The sequence below is a fragment of the Mastigoproctus giganteus genome, chromosome 13 (genome assembly GCF_048544385.1).
Source record: "Mastigoproctus giganteus isolate SK-2022 chromosome 13, ASM4854438v1, whole genome shotgun sequence".
NCBI lineage: Eukaryota > Metazoa > Arthropoda > Arachnida > Uropygi > Thelyphonidae > Mastigoproctus > Mastigoproctus giganteus.
This window is the reverse complement of record NC_143587.1, coordinates 51,208,168-51,232,875: the sequence shown is the minus strand read 5'-3', so window position 1 is coordinate 51,232,875 and position 24,708 is coordinate 51,208,168. Positions and strand designations below refer to the sequence as shown.

Below are 24,708 nucleotides of genomic sequence, written 5' to 3'. Positions count from 1 at the left end.
AGCAAGCCCCAAATATGCATAGAGTGGGACTTGTTTGCTTCTCCCGTACTTCTAACTGTAATCAATTAAAACAAAATAATAATAAATAAATAAAAAATAATAAAAATAAATGGCATGGAAATAGATACATTCAACTGATATTTAAATTTAAATTTAAATATACTGACCATTTTGGATTCGATATAGTCATTATTCAAAAAGGACCAATTTGAATCATCTGTTTTTTTGAACAGTTTTTATACAATCTTTCACCAGCAATATATTAAAGTTGTTTGGTTTTTTTTTTTTTTTTTTTTTGCAACTTCAGCATTTTATTCTTTTATGTAATGCGCTAATATTACCTAATAGATGAGTATCAATAAAATTAATTACATTATAATGAATAATATATATATATATTTTTTTTTTTTTTCCAAGAACAAAAAACTCTTTTCTGTTTATTAAGTTAAAAAGATATAAATGATTTAAGCTTTACAGTACAGATATTTGAATAAATGAGAATAAATTTACAATCTCTTATAAAATTGATACGATTAATCTAATATAAGCAAATAGAAATATTTTTAACATTTCAGGACTTCCATGAATGTTTGTTAAACTTTCTTGAAGGATGAAACTTATTGGTTGGATCAGGAATATAATACTTATCCCAAAATTCAGCATAAGGAGCTCGATGCTTCCAAGGCTTGAAATGTCCATCCCAATGAAGAAGTTTAGCTTTCTTCAGATAAGCTTGGGAATACCTAGGTCCAGCCATTACTCCTGTGATTAATCATAATACATAAAATAATGAAAATGCAAGACAGGAATACTAAATGATAGGCAATTCTGACTTGTTACTGAAAATTAAAAATAAAATATACCAGGAAAAGATATATAAATTCAAAAAGAAAATAAATCTTCTTGGTTTCTATCATGCACAGCAGAAATATTGTATTTTGAAGGATAAAATTAAATACACCAACAACTAATATCACTTAAATATAAAATTATGAAGAAATTATAAAGTACAAGCAGTCCTCACATTTTCAACACAACTGATTGCTGAAATCAAGCCTTAAGTAAAAGAACATTTTCTCATAAAAGCAACATCTCAGTTATGTTCCTGTCCCAGCAGCTAGATAAATTATTTTTAAACAATAATCAGTAATAATGTACTCGAGAAAAAATTACTGAAACGAAACTTAAACACCCGAAATAATCTCTTTATTCTAATACTTCTTCTTTAAGAGGAGTATTTCCATTTACAATGGATTTCCTCAGCCTACAAGTTATTTTTTTGGTAGGAATTTTTTCCCACCAAAAGGCGCGGTTCAAGGTGTCTTGGTCAGTTAAACCTAAGGCTGTCATGTACTCCTGTACACCATTCATCCATGCCCTCCTAGGTCTTCCTCTTCTTCCATGAGGTATCCATTCCAGGATAGCCTTTGGATATCTGGTTCCTTGCATTCGTTGTACATGCCCATACAAAGTTAAACACTAGTGTCAATAATATTCTTTTCCACTTCCATTTTCTCTCTTATGTTTTCATTCTGTTTTCTGTCTCTTCTAGAAGTTCTTGCTGAGCATCTCCAAAAATCCATTTCTGTGGAGAGCAATTTGTTTTCCCCTTGCCTATTCAACGTCCAAGGTTACCACTCCATACAATAAAAGACTTTGTACAATCGTTTGAAATATAAGTTTCTTTGTTTTATTTAGAATATTTCTGCTCCATAGAACACAATTTAACATGCTGATAGCCTTTCTGCCATCTGCAATTTTCTTACTGATCTCTGCTTGGGATGATCCATCACTTTGTAAGATTGATCCCAAATATTTGAATTTATCGACTTGTTTGATTTTAAAACCTTTAATATTTAGAATGTGTCCTGATCCTGAAGACAACATTTCAGTCTTGCTAAAATTGATTTTTAGACCCCATCATTTATATTCCTCAAACAATTTACGACATGCATAGTCTGCATCTTCTAAGTCTTGTACTATCACCACCTGATCGTCTGCAAAAAGTAAATTGTGAATATAGGTGTTTTTATTGATCTGCAATCCCATTTTATTGCATTTTTTTTGACCAGGACCTTAGGCAAATGTCGATATAAATTTTGAAAAGTGTTGATGACATGCAACAGCCTTATAATAAGCCTTTTGAAGTGTGGAATTCAGATGACAAAGCTGATTCCACTTTAATTTTGCATATATTATTCCTGTAAATTGTCTTAATAATGTTAATCAATTGTCCACCAATATTTGTCTCTTTCAGTGCTTCCCATAAGTTTTCTTAGAACATTGTCATATGCCTTTTCAAGGTCAATGAAAATCATAAAGATTTCTTTTCCTTTCAACTGGCATTTTTCAAGGATCTGTCATACTTTTGAGAGTGTGGTCTATACATGACCTCCTGGCTGAAAAACCACTTTGTTCTTCTAACACCTCGATTTGAGCTTCTAAATGGTTCCTTATCCAGTTTCCACGAATCTTTATTCTAATAGGGATGCAATAATGCCTTGGAAAAACATTCGAAACATTAGAAAAATTGAAAAGTAGAAAGGCAAAAAAATTACCAAAAGAATCAAGTACTTGCTCTTATGGCATTGGAACTCCTCCCACCCGCCCAGCCTTTTTTAAGATGCCCATAGGGACTTATAGGCCTTTTCTTGGATTATTGCTGAACTCAAGGATTACACTGTTGAGTTTGATCCTTGAATCCAAAGGGCAAGTTTTACAATGTCAGCAAAAAGCCCACCTGTTGCTTGGTTATTGCTGTGAATGCATTGAAGCAGAGTGCTTAACACAATCCTTACCTCATCTTTTATAATTTTCATCGCCAGCATATGAGAGGGAGAGAGATCCAAAACCAGACTGATCTTGTCTTTTTCCTGAGTGTCAATCATTGTATCCACTGTTTTGGTTCTACTGTAACTGTTAAGTATGTTTAAATTTTTTAATACTGTAAATGTTAAATACTTGTTCCTTGGTACATGATACATCTTGAGCACTTGATTTTCTCTTATCAGCCATTTTTAAGGAGGTAAATAATTAAAAAAAAAAATAAATAATGCAAACAATATGCAGCTTTCCATGATCACACCAGCAATGTGCTTGTAACACAGACTAATCAAGAACCTCACTAAAAAATATACAAGTGTTTAGTAATCACCATTTCATTGTTTTTCGTAATTGAAATTGTATTTTGTAATTAGTCACGAAAAACAATTACATAATTGTTTTTTGTGACTAATTCTGCAGTTGCAGAAGTCTGAATTATGTGTGCACATGTATTAATATTTTGTGAAACAAATAAATTACATAATTAACTACAATAATAAATACAAGAAATCATTTTATATATTGGCCCAGCTAGCCGAATGAGCATCATAGAGCATGAAGTAGCACCTTAACTCTGGAGCATGTTCCTTAATTATTAAATGTCACAAAAAGGAAGCTACATACATCAAACTGTCGTGAGCTCAGGACTGACTATACTGAAAGTAAAATGGCAAACATTTTCCAATATTGTTTTTTCAAGATTATATTAAAAGAAAATGATTATACTCACCTAAATGCCTAATATGCCATGAAGGATCTAACGATGATGTCCTATTGTGTAAAACAATAAGTAGTGGTGGTAAGAGATCACTTCCTTGATAAATATGCTCCCTGGCAAAAATAAATAAAAAATAAATTAAAAAGTTCCTAAATTATAGTGATATTGATTGAGGAATTATAGTGATACTGATATAGGAATTATACTGACACTAATGTATCAAAAAATATGAACTTTGTATAAATATTTAACATTAAAGAATACAAGACAAGATAAGAAAGTTTCCATGCTACTTCAAAATTTTGTTTAACTCTATTGAGTTCACGATATGTCCCAATAATTTTTTTTTTTTACTGTACCCACACCCCCCATACATCTTTTTTCTTTTATGCCATAAATATATTACCACATTTACTCCTTAATTATCCATTTTTTTCTTTCATTCACATTAAGAAAACAAAATAACTGAATAAAATATAAATATTGCTTTTGGAGGAAGGGGAGGTAGATCCACAAATTCACACAGCAATTAACTGTGCCTTTGAGAACCACAGTGGTAAAAGGTGTAGAAAAAGGTTTTACTGTGAACACTGACCGGACACTAGAAGGTAGAGAGGCCATTTAATCTATAATATAGAATTCTTGTGTAGAAAGCAGTCTAAACTCTTGGGAACTTTTGCTGATGTAAAGAGCATAGTTGTATACTATTTTTATACTCAACTTTGGATATGGTACAGGAAAGGATTTATTTACAGTACTGATTTAATCCTGTACACAAACTTGATTGTTTTTGTAAGTTATAAATATGACACAATATAAAGGGTGATTCAGATTTGCAGATAATAAACTCTACAATGGCAGTTTTTTTTTTAAACTGAAATTTCATTGCATCACTTTGTATATGACAAGAAATGGATGCAAAATGATACATTTACAGTGGAATATAGTAAATAATGTAAAACAAACACAAGACAATTTATATAAATTCAGAAAATAAAATTCATAAGAAAACATGACATTCCTGTTGATTTACAGAACTAATTTTTACAGAACCTGTTGATTTATAGAACTAATGCTTACTATAAATGCACTGTCATCCCACACAGCATTTAGTGTAAGGGATAACAGTGCAAGTTCCAATAAAAACTGAGACTTGCACTGGCATTGTGTGATAATGCAATTATTATTGACAATAAATGTTCAATGTAATCACATTTCACATTTATTGAGCAGCAACACAGACTTGCAATCGTATGAGCAAGGTTAACACCCAGAATGTGTGGCATATTTCAAATGGCATGATGTACACCACTGGAGTAAACAACGCCAAAGTTTCTGACTGGAGGTTTACTTCAGTGGTATTAGGCGCCTCCGTAGCCAGGTGGGCAGGAGCAGCAGTGCATAGCGCACGCTTCTTTATTAGACCGCGGTTCGAGCCCGTGACCACCAAATACGGAGGATGCGGAAAGGTCAGGGAATGACCACCGCATATCCCGGAGCAATATGGCCTTAGTTGCTAATGCTCCTAAAAATCAAATAACAACAACCACAATTCAGTGGTATACATCATGCCTCTGATATGATCTCACAAATAGACATCAACAGGATTCAGATCTGATGACCAAGCAGATAATTTCACTAGAGGGTCACGACCATGACCCATCCAAGTTAGTTTCTCAGGAATTGTACTGACTGAATGAAGTGTGCAGGTACACTATCATGTATGAACCACATACGTTGGAATGTATCCAAGGCAACATCCAAAAGCACATCAAACATGGATAAGAAATTCCAAATATTCACTACCACCAAGATTATCAGTTGACGTGTGAACCATTTCCCCTACTATCTGGCTGAGATGTTAGAAACACTGTTGGTTGCATCTGATATACATGGTATATTGGTTGTGGCTGTTGTGTAATACATTTCTTGTAAATGCTGAATCTTGGTAAAAACATAGGATCCTCAGCACACATCTGTAATAGCCATGAACAGTTGGCTTTGTGGAAGAAAGTCTGTAGGCAGCAGAAGTGCATGGACTGTGAATATAATGAAATGCATCTCTTGTTCATGTAAAGTCCTCCACAAAAAAGACTGACATTGCCACATGCTGCCACTGTCCTTGTATTTCAATCATAGTTAATGATATCTGTTATTCTTCCACTAAGTCCAAACTGAGTGCAGTTTGCTGTCCACCAAAATACACATAACATAATACTGCAGATGACCAATTTCATGTAGTCTCTAATTGACAGAAAGACTTGTACATTAATTTGCTGATAATTTGTATTTGTTTTTGTTTTTTTTTTTTTTTTGCATAATTCCTGGCAATTTCAGCATTATTTCCTATGCATATCAGTTAAATCAGCAAATAAGTACTCAAAAATAACCTTAGAGAGTTTCATGCCTTTGAATGACAATACACCTTTTATTACATGGAATGATGTCATGATGTGACAACACAAATTGTGTTAAGCATAATTAAAAGTTGTAGAAAAAAACTGAAATTAAGGTTTAAAGATTGGCCATTGCCAACTCACACAGTTTTAACCTTTTCCAAATGAGATGAATTAAGGCAACATTCAAAATAGCACAATTTTTCCATAATTTATATATTGCTATATATACCTTTTGTAAATGCTTCCTGTGCTATATTCTACTGTGAATAATAATTCCATTATCATACAGCACAAGTTTCTGCCAAGGCCAATGCCACCTACAGAAAGCAGTACCTTCCCAGTAAATCAATAGGAATTGCATGTTTTTTTTTAATAAATTTCATTTCCCGAATTCAGATCAACTGTGCCACGTGTGCAAAACAACTGTAATCACATTGTTTTGCACTCATATAGGAAGCAATGTCAAGAAATTTTATCCCTTTTCTTAAATCACATTTTTGAAAAATTCTTAGACATTTTTGATTCCTTTTGTCAAACCTATATACTGTTGACTGGTAAAAGGGATGCAAAGAAGATAAAGTAATAATGGAGTGCATATTGTACAGGTGGAGAGGTTTAGCTGTAAAATAAGACTTTTTTTTTTTTTTTTTCACTTGGAAAATAAATAAATGTCACAGATATTTTCTAATTGACTTATTACTTAGACATTACATTATCTTTGTTAAGGACAGTGTTATGGTCTGAGAGTTGAAAGTCAGGAATTCATCAAAGTCACAAGAGGTGAAACATAGTAAGAGGTGTAGGAAGATTATAAAACTGCACAATCAACAGAATATGATACAGAATTAGCATCCTACCTATCAAACACTAAAATCTCAGCATTTAAGAGCTTTTGAAAAAAAAAAAAAAAAAAACTGACACAGTTAAAGTTGACTAGTTTGATCATTACAGAATTGTAAATAAATATATTCAAGATAGGCTAGAGAATTTATTAAAAATTAGATACCTGACACCATATTATTTATGTAATATTAAATAGCTTACCAAATCCCTGAACTGGAAATTAAACAAAAAAACATAACACAACAGAATTAAGAAACGACAACACACCTATGGTTAATTTCTTGACTATATCTATGGATCTATAATACAAACAGTTATTTATACTGGATTTGTGAATTTTGTACAAATAGGCTTTTTAACACCGTCAGTCATTTTTAATGATTATGATAAAATATGATATCTATCTATACATTAAAAAAGGTTTCCTCCTAGTAATATTTATTCGAGCCAATGGGAGAAGAAAGTGGGGCAATTACGTCACTACAAATGCACAGGTAAATAATTACATAGGTCATTTCCTGATTAGACATCGATCAGTGCATTTCAACACGTGTGTCTTTTACGTAGAAAAGATTTGATTTACTCCATCATACCTCTACATTTTACATACAAAAGCATGTGCAGGGGTTGGCGAGCAAATGAGCAGTGGCGATGCCCCCTAGTAAGATATTAATAAAGGAATTAGAAACACATTACAATTACTTAAATGGGACCCAAAGGATCTTATTTAAGCTAGCTAACTAAAATATACAAGAGAATCATGAACAAGGGTAGAATGAACATGCAATAATAAAATCAATTCTTACTTGAGCAGGGTAACAAATTTTATATTAGTATTTTGTGATTGGACATCACAAGTCTGTAAATAAATATATTTAAGTTTGTAGTTTTTTCCTATTTGTTTGTTGCTGAGGTTGTGCACCAACTGTTTTCTGCATCACTAAATCACTTGAAGTTAGATAACTAACACACTGATAAATCTAGCAAATTAAATTACAAGTGCAATCCTATTTATACAACATGCAACTGTTAACTTTATTATGGTTTCCTTAAAACCCAAGACTTTCCATAACAGCAGGGGTAATCATCCTTCTAAAACAACACTAACTTTTTCAACAGTATGCACACAGATGTGTGTTTTTCATGGGTGAGCTCTAGGATGTTGGTACCTAGATCTGTTTTGAAGGTCACTTCAAACAGTGTGTCTGTTAACACACAAATTGTCTTGAAATTTTTCTAGGACATGATGCTGTCTCTTATCAGTGTTTCCCACTAATTGCAGATATAGTTTACAGTAGATGACAGCATCTAATAATAGATACTGCCATCTATTTGAAAGAGGATTAAAAAAAAAAAAAAAAAAGAAATTGAAGAATTCCTATGGAATTCAAATCCAGAATGTGATAAAACTGAATCAAGTAATACGTAAATAGATGTACAGGATAATTAAAAAAAAAACAAAAAAGAGTAATCAAGTTTTTATTTAAAAAATTATTTTACTTTATTTTTGAAATTCTGATTTGATTTTTGACAATAATTTTACTTGTGTTGAGCATTAAGGTCAAAATAAGAACATGTTAATATTTTAAAGTGCATTTACTACATCAGAGCCTGCCATTATCCAAAATGCACTGTAGGGAACTCACTGCTTAAAGGGTTAAACTTCAACACACATGCAAAAAAAAAAGGAGAAGAAGAAGAAGAAAAAGATATCTTAAACTAAACTAAATACAGTAGATCAGGTGCTTTTAATAGAGTACCATTAAAGTTTAATTATTACATAACAAACATCATTAAGCACTTACCTTGTATTTAATGTCATCCAGGATATTAATTGATCCATAATATCTTCTTTTCTCCACAATGATATGTTTAATACAAATACCCCAAGGTTGAAAGTACAACTATTAGAATTGATATGCATATCTTTCAGATAAACACTTTTCAGATTAAGGAAATTCCCATACATATTCTAAAAAAAAAAAAAAAAAATATATATATATATATATATATTTTTTTTGTGCATCCTGTAGTTAGCTTGATGCCACTTTAAAAAATTATATAAATTTATTTTTGTTTATCTTTATTTTGGAAATAAACTCAAAATAAGGTGATAAATTCAGACTTAATTCATTTATTATTACAGTTGAATCTCATTAATACAAAGTTCAAGCAACCTAAATTTTCGCGTTTTGTAATAACGAGGTTTGTAGTAATGAGGTGCCCCAAAGTGTCAAAATTTTACCTTTATTATTATTATTATTTTTTTTTTTGGCACACTATATATCTAAGAATAATAATAATAAATAATAATAATAATAATATCAAAAATAAATAAAAATAATAAATGAATTTAAATTAATAAAATAAAATAATTAAAATAAACTAACAGAAAAGCAATTAACAGAAATGAAAATATTGTACAGTATATATTTTGATATATACAATATTTTAGTATCACAGTAAAAGAATTAATTTTAATATGAAAGAAGACATACAACCATTAACTTTTTAATAAATTAATCTAATTTAAAGAAAGAATCCAATGTTGTTTGCACAGTTTTTGTCCTATATGCATTTTTAACTACAGCACAGACATTACAAAATGCAATAGTTTCTTTATCAACTTACTGCAGGCCAACACATTCTCTATTATGCTCAATGCATTTTGGGCATCTTTTTTAGATGGTGATGTGTGTGTTCTTCTTCACTTTCGCTGTCACTGGTAACAAAAACATCATTTTGTTTGGTACTTAGCAGCTCTTCTGGTGTTGCGTTGCTGTGGTAGAAACTACATGTACAAAATCCACAGCTCCTTCAAATTCCTCATCTGCCACACTGGTCCAGTGCTGGTTGGCAGATCGACCTTATTTAGCAATCAGGGGCTTGATGCCCAGTCTACTCAAAGAGAGTGCGCTACTGCACTCCTGCGTTTGACTACTCTGCTACAGATGGTAATGGGAAGTTTAAAAACAACAGCCATATATTTGTTAACTTAAGTGTCTCGGCAGAATGTGCTGTTATTACAATGATCTAGAATCATCAAAATGTTCCTTTTTTTTTTCTGAAGCCATTCTTCTGTCCACTTTTGATAGCCAAGACTGAAAAATTTTGACCGTAAGCCAAGTACTTCTATTGGCCTCATAATCACAGGGAAGTTGGCTAACTTCTTTACAACATCTTGGCTTGAAAAACTTACCAATCACCAGTGGGCATAGTTTTGTATTGCCATTTGAATTGCAGCATAACAGGACAGTGAGTCTTTGTTTACTTAATTTTCCACTATGACAAGACTCTCCTCGAACAGCAAATGTTTTGTTTAGAAGCAAATTATAAAATAAACCTGTCTCATCAAGGTTAAAAATATCCTTTGCCTCATATTTTTCAAGAGTGGACCACACAGAACACATCCAGTCTGTAGCCTTTTCCCTGTCGACTAATCCAGACTTGTCACAAACATTTCGCAAAACCAAGTTATTCCTGTCTTTAAATCTTTGGAGCTAGCAACTGCTGCATTTGATGTTGCTAATTCCATGTTGCTGAGCCAGATAATTTGCCTTTTCTTGCAAAATCTGACCTGCCAATAGCAGACCAGATTTTGCTAGATGCACGCATTTGTTTGTCAGTACCAATCAAAACGTTTTGTTTCAAGCTCCTCGTGTTTTGAAGCAGGAATTCGTTTCCTGTTTTTTTTTTTTTTTTTTTTAATCGCTGCTTCATTGTCACACAGTTCAAGTTTTTTTTTGGTTTTTCAGTATTGTAGATGTTGTATTCCTTTGCAATGTCTGTTTTGCTAAGTTCAATCCTATCATCCTCTTGTATAATTTTCAGTTTAATTTCTGGGCTCAATTCCATCAGTTTATGTTTTGTAACCATAACACTACTAGATAAGATTTAATGTAAACAAATTTTAAATTAATTTAAAGACACAAGTTCCGAAAAAGACATCAGCTCAGATAAAAATGGCACAAAAAATAGATTACTATATACTGTAGCAAAAGATTCTTTGAACTGGCATAACAATTGCAACTGACCTTAATCCCGTGGAGAGCAAGGGAGTATGTAAACAACTTAGAAAAACTGTTTTTATTCTTTTGTTAATTTAACATGATGTTTTCAGAATGCACTCATGTTGTAGCTACTATAAACTGGTTTTGTTTACACAAAAATAATTTCTAACAAGTCAGTGCCATCCTTCAGGAAGCAGGGAACCGGATGGCCAGAGGCAATAATAGGGGCAATAATCGGACAGCTGTGCTAAGATTTGTATTAAATGTACAAAATAACAATATTTATTTCTCACGGGGTGAAACAAACTTTGTAATATATATTAAACGAATATATTTCCATAGAAAAGCCTATCCTTTCGCAGGGGAATGGTATGTACTTCATATAAACCGAGTTTGTATTAATGAGATTTTATGGTAATTACTTTTTTATCAATTTCACTGCTGAGTGTACAGTTGTTTCCCTGCTATAGTGTGGTTCACTCAGTGCTTGTTTGCTATAGCACTCTGTACCCCTGGAATAGCACTATTCATTCCAAATACCTTGGAAGGATTACCCATTAGCAGGTGTTTTGCATGCCTGGGAAGCACCATCAAAAAAAAAAATGATAATAATAACAATAAATTAAATAAATAATAATAAATTTTAATGCTCTTTAATTCAATTTTTCAATCAACTGCAATTTACAGTGCTTGTCTTCAAAGCAGTGTTCTTTAATTTAAATTGAATTTTAACTGACACTGTAAAGAGACAGCTGAATTGCCAGCCAAACTTGAAATGCTGCAGCTGCAAAGTATTTAATTTTTGTAGCTATTTCTACTGGTGCAAGTTCCCTGTGTCCACCATTGTAAAGCTCTATGGTCATTTATTGCATATCACAAAGATATACACTTATACATCCTCCTGCCCAATGACGTTAATAGTAATAGTATTCGCCATATAGCACAAGGAAGCCACAGACTTTTGCTGTACTGGCAAAAAAAAAAAAAAAAAAAAACACAACCAAGTAAATAAGAAAACAAATTACATGATTCCCTTCTCACATAGGTAAGTATCCAGTAAGCATTAGAATCCATTCAAACCGTCAGCCTCAACTACCTGAAAGGGCAATTTGTTCCAGCGATTAATGACCCACTGGCTAAAAGAAAACTTCCGACAATCTAATCTAAAACTCAAGCCCTGTAATTTGAATTTATGATCCCTGGTTCTGGAATTGTTTAGAACAGTGAAAATTCCACCTTCATTCATTTTACTAATCCCTTTCAGACTATATATACCCCAATCAGATCACTTCTGGGGTGCCTGGTTGCCAAGCTCTGTAGCCCACATAATCAAAGTCTTTCCTCATAATGTTATTCTTCTGCTGATCTCACCATTCAAGTTATGGGAAAAAATGTCTGCTGGGGGGGGGGGTTCTAAATAACTGAAATTTATTGAAGTGTTGTTTATAAAACTTATCTTTAGGAACTGTCATTTTCTGAGAGGGAGTTTCTTTTATCCGAAACTACCTCCTGCTTTTGCTTTTAAACTGAAATGGCACTGAACTGCTCTCAGTAATGCTGTTTTCAGTTTAGTTTTGGTCAGTCAATTACTATATACATATTGTTTATGTGCATTTTGTCTGCATCATTGATTTTAGTTTACCATGTAGGTAGTGTCAACACAGAGAGAGAGAGAGAGAGAGAGAGAGAGAGAGAGAGAGAGAGAGAGAGAGAGAGAGAGAGAGAGAGAGAGAGAGAGAGAGAGAGAGAGAGAGAGTAAGCCAGTGCTAACAATCCTTCTAAGTACACGGTCAAAGTGAGTGGTCCTTTAGCCACCTCAGATCACAACTTGGTGACTGTCTCTTCTCCAATGGAGCCTTTATCTCATGGCTATTCCCAACCTAGTGTTGTTTGGCATTACAAGAATGCAAAATGAGATGACCAGCGAGATTTCTTTTCTTCTTTTCCTTGGTTTGATTACTGTTTCAAAACTTCTGATGTTAACATTTGCTCAGATCGTGTCGTGAAATTATTCTTGTAGGAATGGAATCCTTTATTCCACACTCCACTTTAAAATCTCGTCCTTTATCTAAACCTTGGTTTTCCAATAAATGTGCTAAGGCCGTTCAGGAGAAGAATGTTGCATATCGTAATTCTTCAGTTTCATTTTCTGCCTACACCAAAGCTCGCAACAATTATAAAGCAGTTATTAATCAGTCCAAACTAGATTTTGAAACAGGCTAAGAGTAGAAAACTTGCTTCTTGCCCTAATGGTAGCTGAGCATTCTGGTCTCTTGCCAAAGCTATTGGCTGCAACTTTTGCCCATCTCTGCTCCCACCTCTATCAAAACTCAGTCTTCTAAACAAGCTTCCATCTTATGGTTTGCCAACTGTTTTTTGTGATTGGTTATCCAGTTTTCTCTCTGATCGCTCACTGAGGGTGATGGCTCTCTGTCTTCTAACTTCTCCATTAATGCTGATGTCCCCCCAAGGTTCAGTTCTTTCCCCCCACTCTTTTCCTCTTGTATATTAATGACGTTCTTCCATTGACTGGAAATCCTATTCGTAGTTTTGCTGATGATAGCACATTGCATTCCACTTTCCATTTTGAAAAACCTTGCCCAGCTCAATCGGCTTCGACTTCTCGAATATCTGCTACCAATTCCTTAAATGCCAATCTCCAGGTAATTCTCCAGTGGAGCAAAGACAACTTAGTTGATTTCAATCGTTCTAAAACTCAGTCGTGTCTTATATCTCGCAAAAAGGGATTCTTCTGCTCCTATGCTTATCTTTGGTGACACTCCAATTTCTAGGCAAGTTAATATATCTCTTTTGGGGATTACCCTGACTTCTAATCTCTCTTGGCACAAGCACATCACAAATATTACTTCCTCTGCATCTAAAAAACTTCAGTGCTTTTCTACAAAAAAAATGGCAAAACTGTGTCACCTTGGAAGAGTAATAAATTTAGTGATTCTGGTTTATATATATTTTTTTTGTAAGAAAATGAAAGTCCAACTCAACATTAGTCCACTCTCATTAAGTAAGTGCTAAAGGAGTCAAATATCATAAATAAAATGATTTTTTCTCAGATGTGACACTGTCACATGTACAGTACAAAGTGTTGGTATACATGTATGAAAACATTGCATGTAAGTAAAACAGGACAATAAATGAACTGTATTTAAATATGATTGGTAATAATTTCTTATTTATGATATAGCAAATAAAAATCTGAAATACTCTTGTAAATTTTTAATTTTTCTTCTTTCATTTAAACTAAGTAAAAATACTCACTCCTCTATCATTGAAGTGCTTGGAAATGGTATCACAATCGAAAGAAAATGCTCCCAGATTTTTCTCTCCAATAGATGTATTCATTAGCTCAGCAATATCTCCTAAAATATTTTGTCATAATTATTCTGAGAGTATTAAGAAAATGAACGTTTACTAAAAGCAGTAAAAGTAATGCAAAAGGAGTAAAAATTATATAGGCTTAGTATCCAGTGCAACTACTAAATACCCCAGACAGCATGCAATAAATGGTAGGTTGGCATGTGTGTGTGTGTGTGTGTGTGTGTGTGTGTGTGTGTGTGTGTGTGTGTGTGTGTGTGTGTGTGTACAATTTTTCAAAAAACTGCACTAACCACAGTGTTTAAAGTTTTCATCTCAAAATCCAACTTGCTATGTCAACACAAGCAGCATATTGCTGCAAAGGTGAGCATTTCTTATGGTGTATCATTACACCATATGAAATGTTCACCTTTCACAGGGTATAATGACAATGTAAGATACCCTACTTACAGCAAGGCTGATTTAACACAATGGATCTCAAAGCAACTATCTGGAGAAAACAAAACATATGCAGAGCACAAAGTATAGAAAACTTGCAACAGTGCTATTGAAAGGGCAAAACTTTTCTAAACAGTCATCACTGGAAATAAATTTTGGGTTCACCATTTCATACCTGAAAAGAAGCAGCAGAGCATGCATGGAACCATGCTGACTTCTCTCCACCAAAGAAGTTTTCAGCAGGTGCATCCACAAAAAAGATTATGCCCACAAACTTTTTGGGGAAGGCAGAATTTGATATACATTGAATTTCTTCCTCCTGGCTAACGTATAATGCTGAGTCTTACTACTATAGTAATATCACATCTAAGAATAGCCACTGGATAAAGATAACCAATAATACATGTGGAAGAAGTGCTCTTGTTGCACAGCAGTGCATGACCATGATCACATGCTGCACAAGCCTTTTGCTGACAAATTCTGTTCTGGGCTGGACAATGCTTTTGCATCTTTCATGTAGCCCACACCTTGAACCCAGTAATTTGTAGTTTTTTTAGCCCCCTTTTTTTATTGTTTCATTGAAGGAGAGGATCGTTGGTCAGCACTTTCAGTCTAATCATAGTGTTTAAACTGCTGTATATTACTGACTACACATACACACACAAACTTGCAAACTGGACTACAAATGATATCTCCATGTGACTAAATCAATACATTAGGCTATATGATACTTCAATGTGGATGGTCCACCCTTGAGTAGACATGATTTTGGGGTGGACAGATGGGTTAATAAGATCAGTGTTCTTCCCCTTCCTCTGAACAAAAAAAAACTTAAGACATTTCCTTTTAAAGTGCATCTATAATACTCAATTAACAGTATAGCAATAGCTTAATTATAATTAAGTGCATCTATAATACTCAATTAACAGTATAGCAATTGCTTAATTATAATTAAGTGCATCTATAATTGATAGCATTTTAAAATTTTTCACCTCTTTTCAATTTAATATGATTTAAAATAATGACACATTTTTACTGTAGTTAAGCATGAAAACTGTGGTTCATAACAGCATTTTCTATGGCACATTTCATTAGAAAATGTACTGCCATGTCCAAACAATGTTTACAAACAGAAGACTTTAGATGACACAGCAGCTAATTTTTCCAGCTATTTTGATACATACCAAAGCATGTACTAAATTCAACATGCTACTAAATATGTAATGGCAATGATGGAAACAGTGATTTTATTTTCTTCCTACAGAGAATTAGGTTGGTTTTTTATTATTATTATTATTTACTCAGGACACTACTAGTTTCTAATTCATTTGCACAGTTAGCTCAATCTTGAAGTGAAAGCAGGATTAGTGTTGCATGTGTGCATTTATATTCAAAAATTATATAAATGGATAAAATATTTTTTTTCATTTCAAGACCATAAAATTTTTGGGGTATGGGCTTATATTCAGGCAAATATGGCATGCATCACCAGTTGGTAATATATTATATCCAATTTCAAGTGCCTGCCAGTGGGTTAAAACAGTGAGTTAGTATGTTGCCACCAAATTCTTTCATATTCCTTAACTTATCAGAAAGCAAAATTCTGTTAAAAATATACTGTAGTATTAATCCCAGGAATTAGTTCTTTGATTTTCTGAGACTGTTTCTGATTACAATCCTTACCCCTTGTCAACTGCTTCTGTCAATATAGCTTGTTGTATGACCACTATTTCCTTCATTAAATTTAAGACAATTCCTATTTCTTGAAATTTTCTTGACTTCTTTTTTAACTTTTGTAGTTGTGGATGGCATTCAGTCCTGAAACCTTTGAAATGCCCAATTTCACATGTACTAGACATTTACTTTCTAAGATCTATATGATGAACTCTATTCTTGTGTAAACTAATAAGACTTATCTTTAATTTACCTGCAACAGACAGAAAATTCATGAGCTGCTAAATCAACTAAGGTTCTATATATACCTATTAACTTCAATACAGACTCAGATTTTTTTTTAATTGCTATAAATTTTTGTGCACCACTCTATATTAATCAGCCATATATTTATTTGTTTTAGAAATACAATTCATTCTGGTAAGAGTAAGAAAGCATAGTGCCATTAGCAAAGCCTTGTAAATATTTACAGTTGAATGCATATTCAATTTGATTTAACCACTTAAATTAAATCCCTGAAAACTCATAAAAGTCCAATTGTTAAAAAGACAACTTTCTGTAGGATGCATAGTTTATAAATAGCTGAAAAATAGAGGTGTACTGTATGCAAAATAAAATGACACTTTACAACACACAGAAAAGTATAATTATTCACAAGTATTGTATATTTTTTGCTTTGTATATGTGTTATAGCAATTTCAGCATATTTACAATGAATACTAACATTAGCTCTAATTCTGCAATAATTCTCAAAGAAAAATTGTTCAAAACTAAACAGCTGGTCTTCAGTCAGCAATACTTAAGATGCAAAATCTTTTCCACAAATAACAGACCTACAATTGGTGATGCACTGCTGCATTTTTGACTGTAAGTGTATTTAGAAGTAAAATATCTGAAGACATTAAGTAAAGACTACTGAATTTCATGCTAGTTATTTGTAAAGAATTTCATGCTAGTTATTTGTAGTGTATGACTGGGCAGCTTCTAATCTCAAGTTTAGAAGCACATTTCTGCACATTGCATAGTATTGAGGTCAATTAAAACTTAGTTTGTTATCATGATAGTATACCTTAATAGGGCATTTGCTGTTAGATTCTAATCATCAATAAGTGCAAATGCCCTATTAAGGTATACTATCATGATAACAAACTAAGTTTTAATTGACCTCAATACTATGCAATGTGCAGAAATGTGCTTCTAAACTTGAGATTAGAAGCTGCCCAGTCATACACTACAAATAACTAGCACTATACTCCCTTAAAGAGAAGAAGATTGCTATTTATTTATCATGCATGCCATTTCAGCGATTACTGTTTCCCTAACTGTAGAGCAATTAAACATTCATCAGCAGAACTTTACAAACAAGTGATGGCACATTATCACAAAATAAATGCTAAAAGGAGTTGATACTACAATTCCAAAACAGTTTATAAAGTTAACTAAAAAGCTCTGGTAATGGTATTTAAAAAATATGTATTATTTGTGTATAAAGATGCACTTGTACTATTAGTGTAAGAACATCATTAATGTGTTTTACCATGAAAGTAAACTAAATCTGCTATAAAATTTGGCAATTTCATATATTATGAATGGGATCCTAGGATAAAAAATGCATCCTAGGATCCCATTCAAAAAATACTAAAAATCTGGTTTAGATTAGACAGAACAGTTTAAATGGATTATAATTATAATTTTAGTAGGTGACCATCTTATTCCAAGAATGCATGCTGAAACAAAAATACTACCGTCAAGGTACCCCAATACCCCTCATATATGTGCTAAATTTAGTTTGTATTGGGCTGTAAAGACAAGTTATTATGACACATAAATAAATAAATGTAACAATTCTCAAAAGCCAGTTTCCCATTTTTTGAAACATAAGCTATAAAGTGGTTATCCAGCTAAAGTGGTTAAATTTTCAAGGATATAACACACACATGTAATGATGGCAATCAACAGACCACATAAGAAACACACTGTGTGCATCCATTGTGCCTCACATATGAGTACATTTTAAATTTCTACTTCACATAGCTTTTACCTATTATTTTTAACATTTTTAGACTTTTAAACTGAAATTTCATTTTTTTTTTTTTTTGATTTGCTATTTTTGCAAATGTCTATAAAATATTAAATTCAATTGGCACAAATGTGTAGATTAACAATTATAAACACAAGTAGAAGTGACCAACCTTTCAGAGCTGTTTGTTTGTTATTTGGTTTTTAGGAGCATTAGCAACTAAGGCCATATTGCTCGGGGGATATGTGGTGGTCATTCCCTGACCTTTCCGCATCCTCCGTATTTGGTGGGCACGGGCTCGAACCCCGGTCTAATCAAGAAGCGTGTGCTATGCACTGCTGCTCCTGCCCACCTGGCTATGGAGGCGCCACCTTTCAGAGCAGTTTACATTCCAGTTTAAGCTTCCAAAATGACATTTTTCTTTTGGTAAAATAAACTAAAAAAAATTGTTTATTTTACCAAAAAGAAAAATGAGATGATCCAATACACAAAAAAAAAGCAAATCACATAAAAAAAAAATCTAGTTAACAAATTTATGTCAAAAGATAAAAGAATTTCATAATACATACTATCATTAACAAAACCAAAATAATCACTGATGTTCAAAATGGTTCCCCACCTGATTCACACATGTAATGTGATGAAATTACACAGCTCTAGACCACTTTAATATACAAGAGGCATGTACTAAAGTCATAAGGGCTGATTATACAGATATCCAAGAAAATAATTAATTTCCCCTCCCCACAACATTCTTGAGCTTGTGGAACTTGCTGTAGGAAAACCTCATTTCGCCTATAAAAGTTTGGTTAAATTTAATGTATGAATTTCTTTTTTTGTGAAACAGAAAAATAATGGGGAAATGTTTCATTAATCTCTACTTCCCATCACTTGCAGAGATTTTGAAATATACAGGTTCTATGAAAAATTCCTCAATTATTCCAGCAATAGCCCAATATTTCATTAAGATATATGGATGATGTGATCCATTTGGCTGCTTTCTTCCTTCTTCTGTTTATTTTAGCAGAAGGAAAATGAAAGAACCAAGCACACAAAAAACCAACATCATTTGAACAGTTTGCATTTGGTGAGAAAATTGAAACCTCAGAAACTCCTTTTTCTCAAAAAGTACCAGACATCTAAGTTTCTATACAAGATTTCTCAATAATATTAATACTAATGTGCTCTCTCAATAAGTTTCTATACAAGAAACCTACAGATTCTGATACAACTCGGAACTTTTATTCTAACACCCCTTTTCACATCATTGCAAGTGTTATTAGGATATTAGTCAGCTGTGGCAGGAGTCTAAAATTAAGATGTATTTTTCTGTTTCACAAAAAAATAAATTCATACATTAAATTTCACTGGTCTTTTACATGTGAGAATTTTCAGATTCCAAACAGAGAACATTAGTCTGCTAAAAATAAAAAAAAAATACATAAATAAAAATTTTGTGAATATAATGATGCCAAATAAATGCAACTATTCAAATAATGTTGGCAAATGGGAACTACTTTAATATACTTCATTTTTATAATAAACATATATCTATATTTATTGATTCAATATTTAATCAATAGCAAATTACCTTGAACAATAACATCATCATCCAAATATATAAGTCGTCCTTTGATTTGAGGAAACAGTTTAGAAACAAACATCCTTGCATAAATGAGCTACATATAAAAGAAAACCAGGATTCATATGCAAAAAATTTCAAACAAAATGCAGTGTGATATTTCCAAGAAAAATAAGACAGCTATATATTCTCTCTCATTACAACATTATAAGTATTAAAGTATTAAATATTTATGTTATAAATATTACCTGGTTAAACAGACTCAGACTAACTATGATTATATATTCAATTCAGAGGCCAATTAATTTATACAACTGAGAAAATTAGCATGACAGCCTATTATTAACAATATAACTCAGATATAAAAGTAATGTAACTAAATTATGTTATAATAAATTATATGACAAATTACTAGCATAAAAGGCCAGGTCGGTGTATAATGTTGAAAGAAGGCACTGAGAGAACATTTCAACAAACATTTCATATCTACTTCTTTCAGCAGATATGAAATGTTTGCTGAGAGAACATTTCAACAACATGGGTTGGAAAACTGCTAGCTTGGGGGGATACAAGAACTAATAGATTAACAGTAGCCACTGGCAGAGGTGAAAGTGATTCTTGCACTGCTTCTATTGGAATGAGCAGCAGCCTGGAAAACAAAATGCAGGATATTTCAGAGATTGCTGGGAGTCATTGCGGTACAAGTAAACACATGGGTTGTGTTAGGGTAGCTAAGAATAGGAACAGGTGCATGTATACTTCCGTGTACACCAATGCTAGGAGTTTGGTAAATAAATTTGATGAATTTGAGGTATTGCGCAAAACATCAAAGGCAGATATTGTTGGGATATCAAAGACGTGGTGTCACACAGATATAAGGAATGCAGAACTGGAATTTGGGGAGTATAATGTGTATAGAAAGGATAGACAGGATAGAAAGGGAGGAGGGGTTATGGTATTAGTTAACAAACACACAAAATCCAAGGAAGTGAAGCCAGTCGACATCACTGGACAGTGCAGTGTCGAGTCAGTTTGGTGTGACATAAGCATTGGGAAATCAAAATTGAGAGTAGGAGTGTGCTATAGGCTTAATGACTCTGATGAGTATAATAAGAAACTGTACAGGGAAATAGAGTGGGCCAGTAAATCAGAGTCTTATAATGGGCGATTTTAATTCCCCAGATATTGACTGGAATTTGTGGGTTGGTCACTCACACGCTAGCAAGGCTTTTGTGGATTTATTGAATGATTGTTTTCTACAGCAGCATGTTCGAGAGGCAACTAGAGGGAGTAATACTCTTGATCTGATTATCAGTAGTGATTCTTTATGCATCAAGAATCTGCAGATAAATGAACCACTAGGAGGCAGTGATCACAGTGTGCTGAAGTGGGATTTACTCAAAGAGGTAAGGGTAAAGGGAAGGGTTTTTGCTTTCGTAAAGGTGGTCTGAGACAGTATTTAAAATTCTATACAGTGGGACCAACTCGTGATGTTACCAACAGCAAACTCAAAATGGGAAGCATTCAAAGAACTTATCTAGGCTTTACATACCAACTAAGAAATATTGTTCAAGGTTCAGGCCTAAATGGATGTCAGATGAACTAATGAGACATATGGGAGAAAAAAAATGCATGGGATACATATAAATTAACATGTGGCAGAGAAGCCTATGACAGATATAAGCTGGTCTGTACCCAAGTTACAAAGGAGGTTAGGCAGGTGAAGGCAGATTATGAGAAATCTTTGGCAAAGGATGCAAAGAAAAACAGGAAAGAGTTCTTTACTTATGTAACTCTAGAAGGAAGGGGATGAATCAGATTGGTCCACTTGATATCGATGGTTCAACTTCATGATCCTGCTCAGGTAGCTAACAAACTAAATGAATATTTTGCATCGACATTCACACGAGGAGTTATTCAGCGAGGAGAATGCCAGAGGTGTATTCAACTCTGCCAGTAAGCTAGAGAATCTTGTAATAACTGAGAGTAAAGTGGAGGAGAAATTGTTGAAGATAAACACAAGAAAGCACTTTAGGTAGATATGATCTATCCAGTTATATTAAAGAAGGCAGTAAAGGAAGTAAGCAAACCCTCTTAGCCATAATTATGAGAGCTTCCTTGGACTCAGGGGAGGTACCCATAGACTGGAGATATGCAAATGTGACCCCAATTCACAAAGAAGGATCAAAGGTTGACACAAGTAATTATAGACCGGTGAGTTTAACTTCTGTTCCAGGAAAATTAATGGAGACACTGATTAAGGAGGCACTGCAGGATCATCTAGACAAAACTTCAGTTATAGCTCGGACACAGCATGGTTTTGTTAAGAGAAAGTTTTGCCTGACTAATTTGATTGGATACTATGATGCAGTCACAAAAAGAACTGGATGCAGGGAATAACTGTGATATTATACATTTGGATCTTAGAAAGGCTTTTGATACTGTTGCACATGGAAGGCTGCTGAACAAATTGGAGCAGTGTGGCATTGGAGGCAAATTGCTGCTATGGAAAAAGGGATGGTTGAGGGGGAGAAGACAGAGAGTGGTAATCAATGGACACTGCTCATCGTGGACTAATGTTATTAGCGGAATCCCTCAGGGTTCAGTGTTGGGTCCATTATTGTTTTCTGACTTTATAAATGATATTGATGATGGTATATCAAGCTTAATGTCCAAGTTTGCAGACAATACAAAGGTTGGCAGGGTTGTTAAGGACACTACTGACACTATGCTGCTGCAACAGGATCTGGAAAGGTTGAGCAGATGGGCTGAGCAGTGGAAAATGAAGTTTAACATTGACAAATGTAAAGTACTACATATGGGAAACAGCAACCCCAGAGCAATGTATCAACTCTGTGGTACTGCACTGACAGTGATAGAGAATGAAAAGGACCTGGGGGTAATTGTGCAGGCAGATATGAAGTTCTCTGAGCAGTGCAGACGGGCTGCCAGAATAGCTCATGATGTCTTGTCAATGATATACAGGAATTTTTCCAGCAGGAATAAGGAGGTGATTATTCCCTTGTATAAGGCAATGGTCAGGCCACACCTAGAGTACTGAATACAGGTCTGGAGGCCTCATTTCAAGAAGGATGTAGAGCTGCTGGAACGAGTACAGAAAAGGGCAACAAGTTAAGTGAATGGAACAAAGGGTTGCTCTTACGAAGAAAGGCTTAAGTTTTGCAAATTACAGTGTCTGGAGACTAGGCACCGGTGAGGTGATCTGATAGAGGTGTATAAAGCCTTGAATGGTTTGAGCATGCTCAATGCCGATGGGATTCTTCTTCTTGCTCAGAATAATCACCTGAGAGGGCATAAATTCAGATTGAGGAAAGACAGATGTAGGATAGATGTGTGGAAATTTGCCTTCAGCCAGCGGGTAGTTGGTTGGTGGAACAGACTTCCATTCCTTGTTGTGGAAGTTGATAGCCTAAATAAATTTAAGGCTCAGCTGGACAGGTATTTCGAACGAACGGAGGGGTGAAATGGAAGTTTTTTTTTTTTTTTTTTTGGCTGATGCTGCATAAGCTTGCTTTCTTGCATCACATGCCTCTACTAATGCCAATGCTAACAAACATTTCATATCTGCTGAAAGAAGTATTCTTCAGGTATGTTGAGTCACCTGAGTATTGAGGGTATATTATATAGTGCGCAAGTATAGAAGTTGTGCTGAGTTACCAATAATTCTGAAAAGCTTAAGGCGAAGGGATTAATGTACGTCATTCCTTAGAGACATTATAATTAGACCAGCTTATAACCTATCACTTTTATGACAGGTTACATGCATTTTTACATGTTCCCTAAGGAGAATAATAATAATGGAGAAGTGATCAGTGCTGGTGTTACCAAGTATTACAGTGGGGAGATGTTCAAAATGATAAAAAAATTTGCTAATTCCAATTATATTTCATCTATAGAGGAAACTGGCAGTTCTAATTTTGTCATCTATAGGTGGATCTAGTGTGCTCTCTCTCTCTCTCTCTCTCTCTCTCTCAGTAAAAGCCTGGGCTTCCTTACACTATATGGCTGATACTAATACTAAATGAAATTAAGCTTTTCTGGAAAGTTTTCCCAAAAGAAAATCAGCAAAGAAACTTCACAGATGAAAAACATAGCCATTCACACACATGGCAGAAAGGAACTGTTTCCAAAATATTTTCTTTGTAAATATGTAAATGTGTTCGACTTTTAAAAATTCACCTGAAATTCACCTAATTCAAAGGAACAAGTACATATAAACTCATTCCTTCCAAGCTCTGCACTAAGTAATGTGTATGTGTGAATGGCCCCTAAATTCAACAAAACGTTTCCCCATCATAAAATGATATGGGGGGTGGGGGTGAAACATGTATTTACAGTTAATCATACAATGGATTTATTGTGTTATAATAAATGATATTAAAACAAATTCAACAAATTTTTCTTTCATCCCATACATGTTATCATGGAATATGCCAGCGTGTATATGCTGGCATATTCCATAATTTTAATGTAATTTAACTTCTTTACTTCTACATTTTTTTTTAAAGACAGTTCTTACAAATATACCAGGTTTAAAAAATGTCAAGAAAATGGTATAACAGTTGTTCAAAAAAAGCTGACTCTGAAAGTCTACTTTTTTTTTTTTTTTTTTGATAAATTCTTATATTTATAATAGAAAGCAAGCAAGAATGCATTGCTTCTTTATGTCATGCTGCATTTAGTATTAGTAGTGCCAAACAATGTAAGAAAGCAAGCATATACAGCATCAGCCAAAAAAAAAAAAAAAACCACAACTCCTCACATCACTTGTCTATCCACTCCAACAGTTTGCCTAGTTCTTCCTTGAATTTATTAAAAACACCCACCTCCACAACAACAGATGGAAG

General features: G+C 33.6%; 1 protein-coding gene across 1 annotated transcript in view; it reads right to left on the bottom strand.

The window, feature by feature from the left end:
* Positions 1-571: 571 nt before the first annotated feature.
* LOC150076040 (glycosyltransferase 8 domain-containing protein 1-like) overlaps positions 572-24,708 on the bottom strand; it is a 48,394-nt gene continuing 24,257 nt past the window's right edge. Inside the window, exons 4-8 of the mRNA XM_090387242.1 lie at positions 19,850-19,937; positions 14,070-14,170; positions 8,589-8,755; positions 3,554-3,654; positions 572-762 (exon numbers count right to left, since the gene is read on the bottom strand). Coding sequence (XP_090243368.1) covers positions 572-762; positions 3,554-3,654; positions 8,589-8,755; positions 14,070-14,170; positions 19,850-19,937 — 648 coding nt within the window. The remainder of the gene's footprint in view (positions 763-3,553; positions 3,655-8,588; positions 8,756-14,069; positions 14,171-19,849; positions 19,938-24,708) is intronic.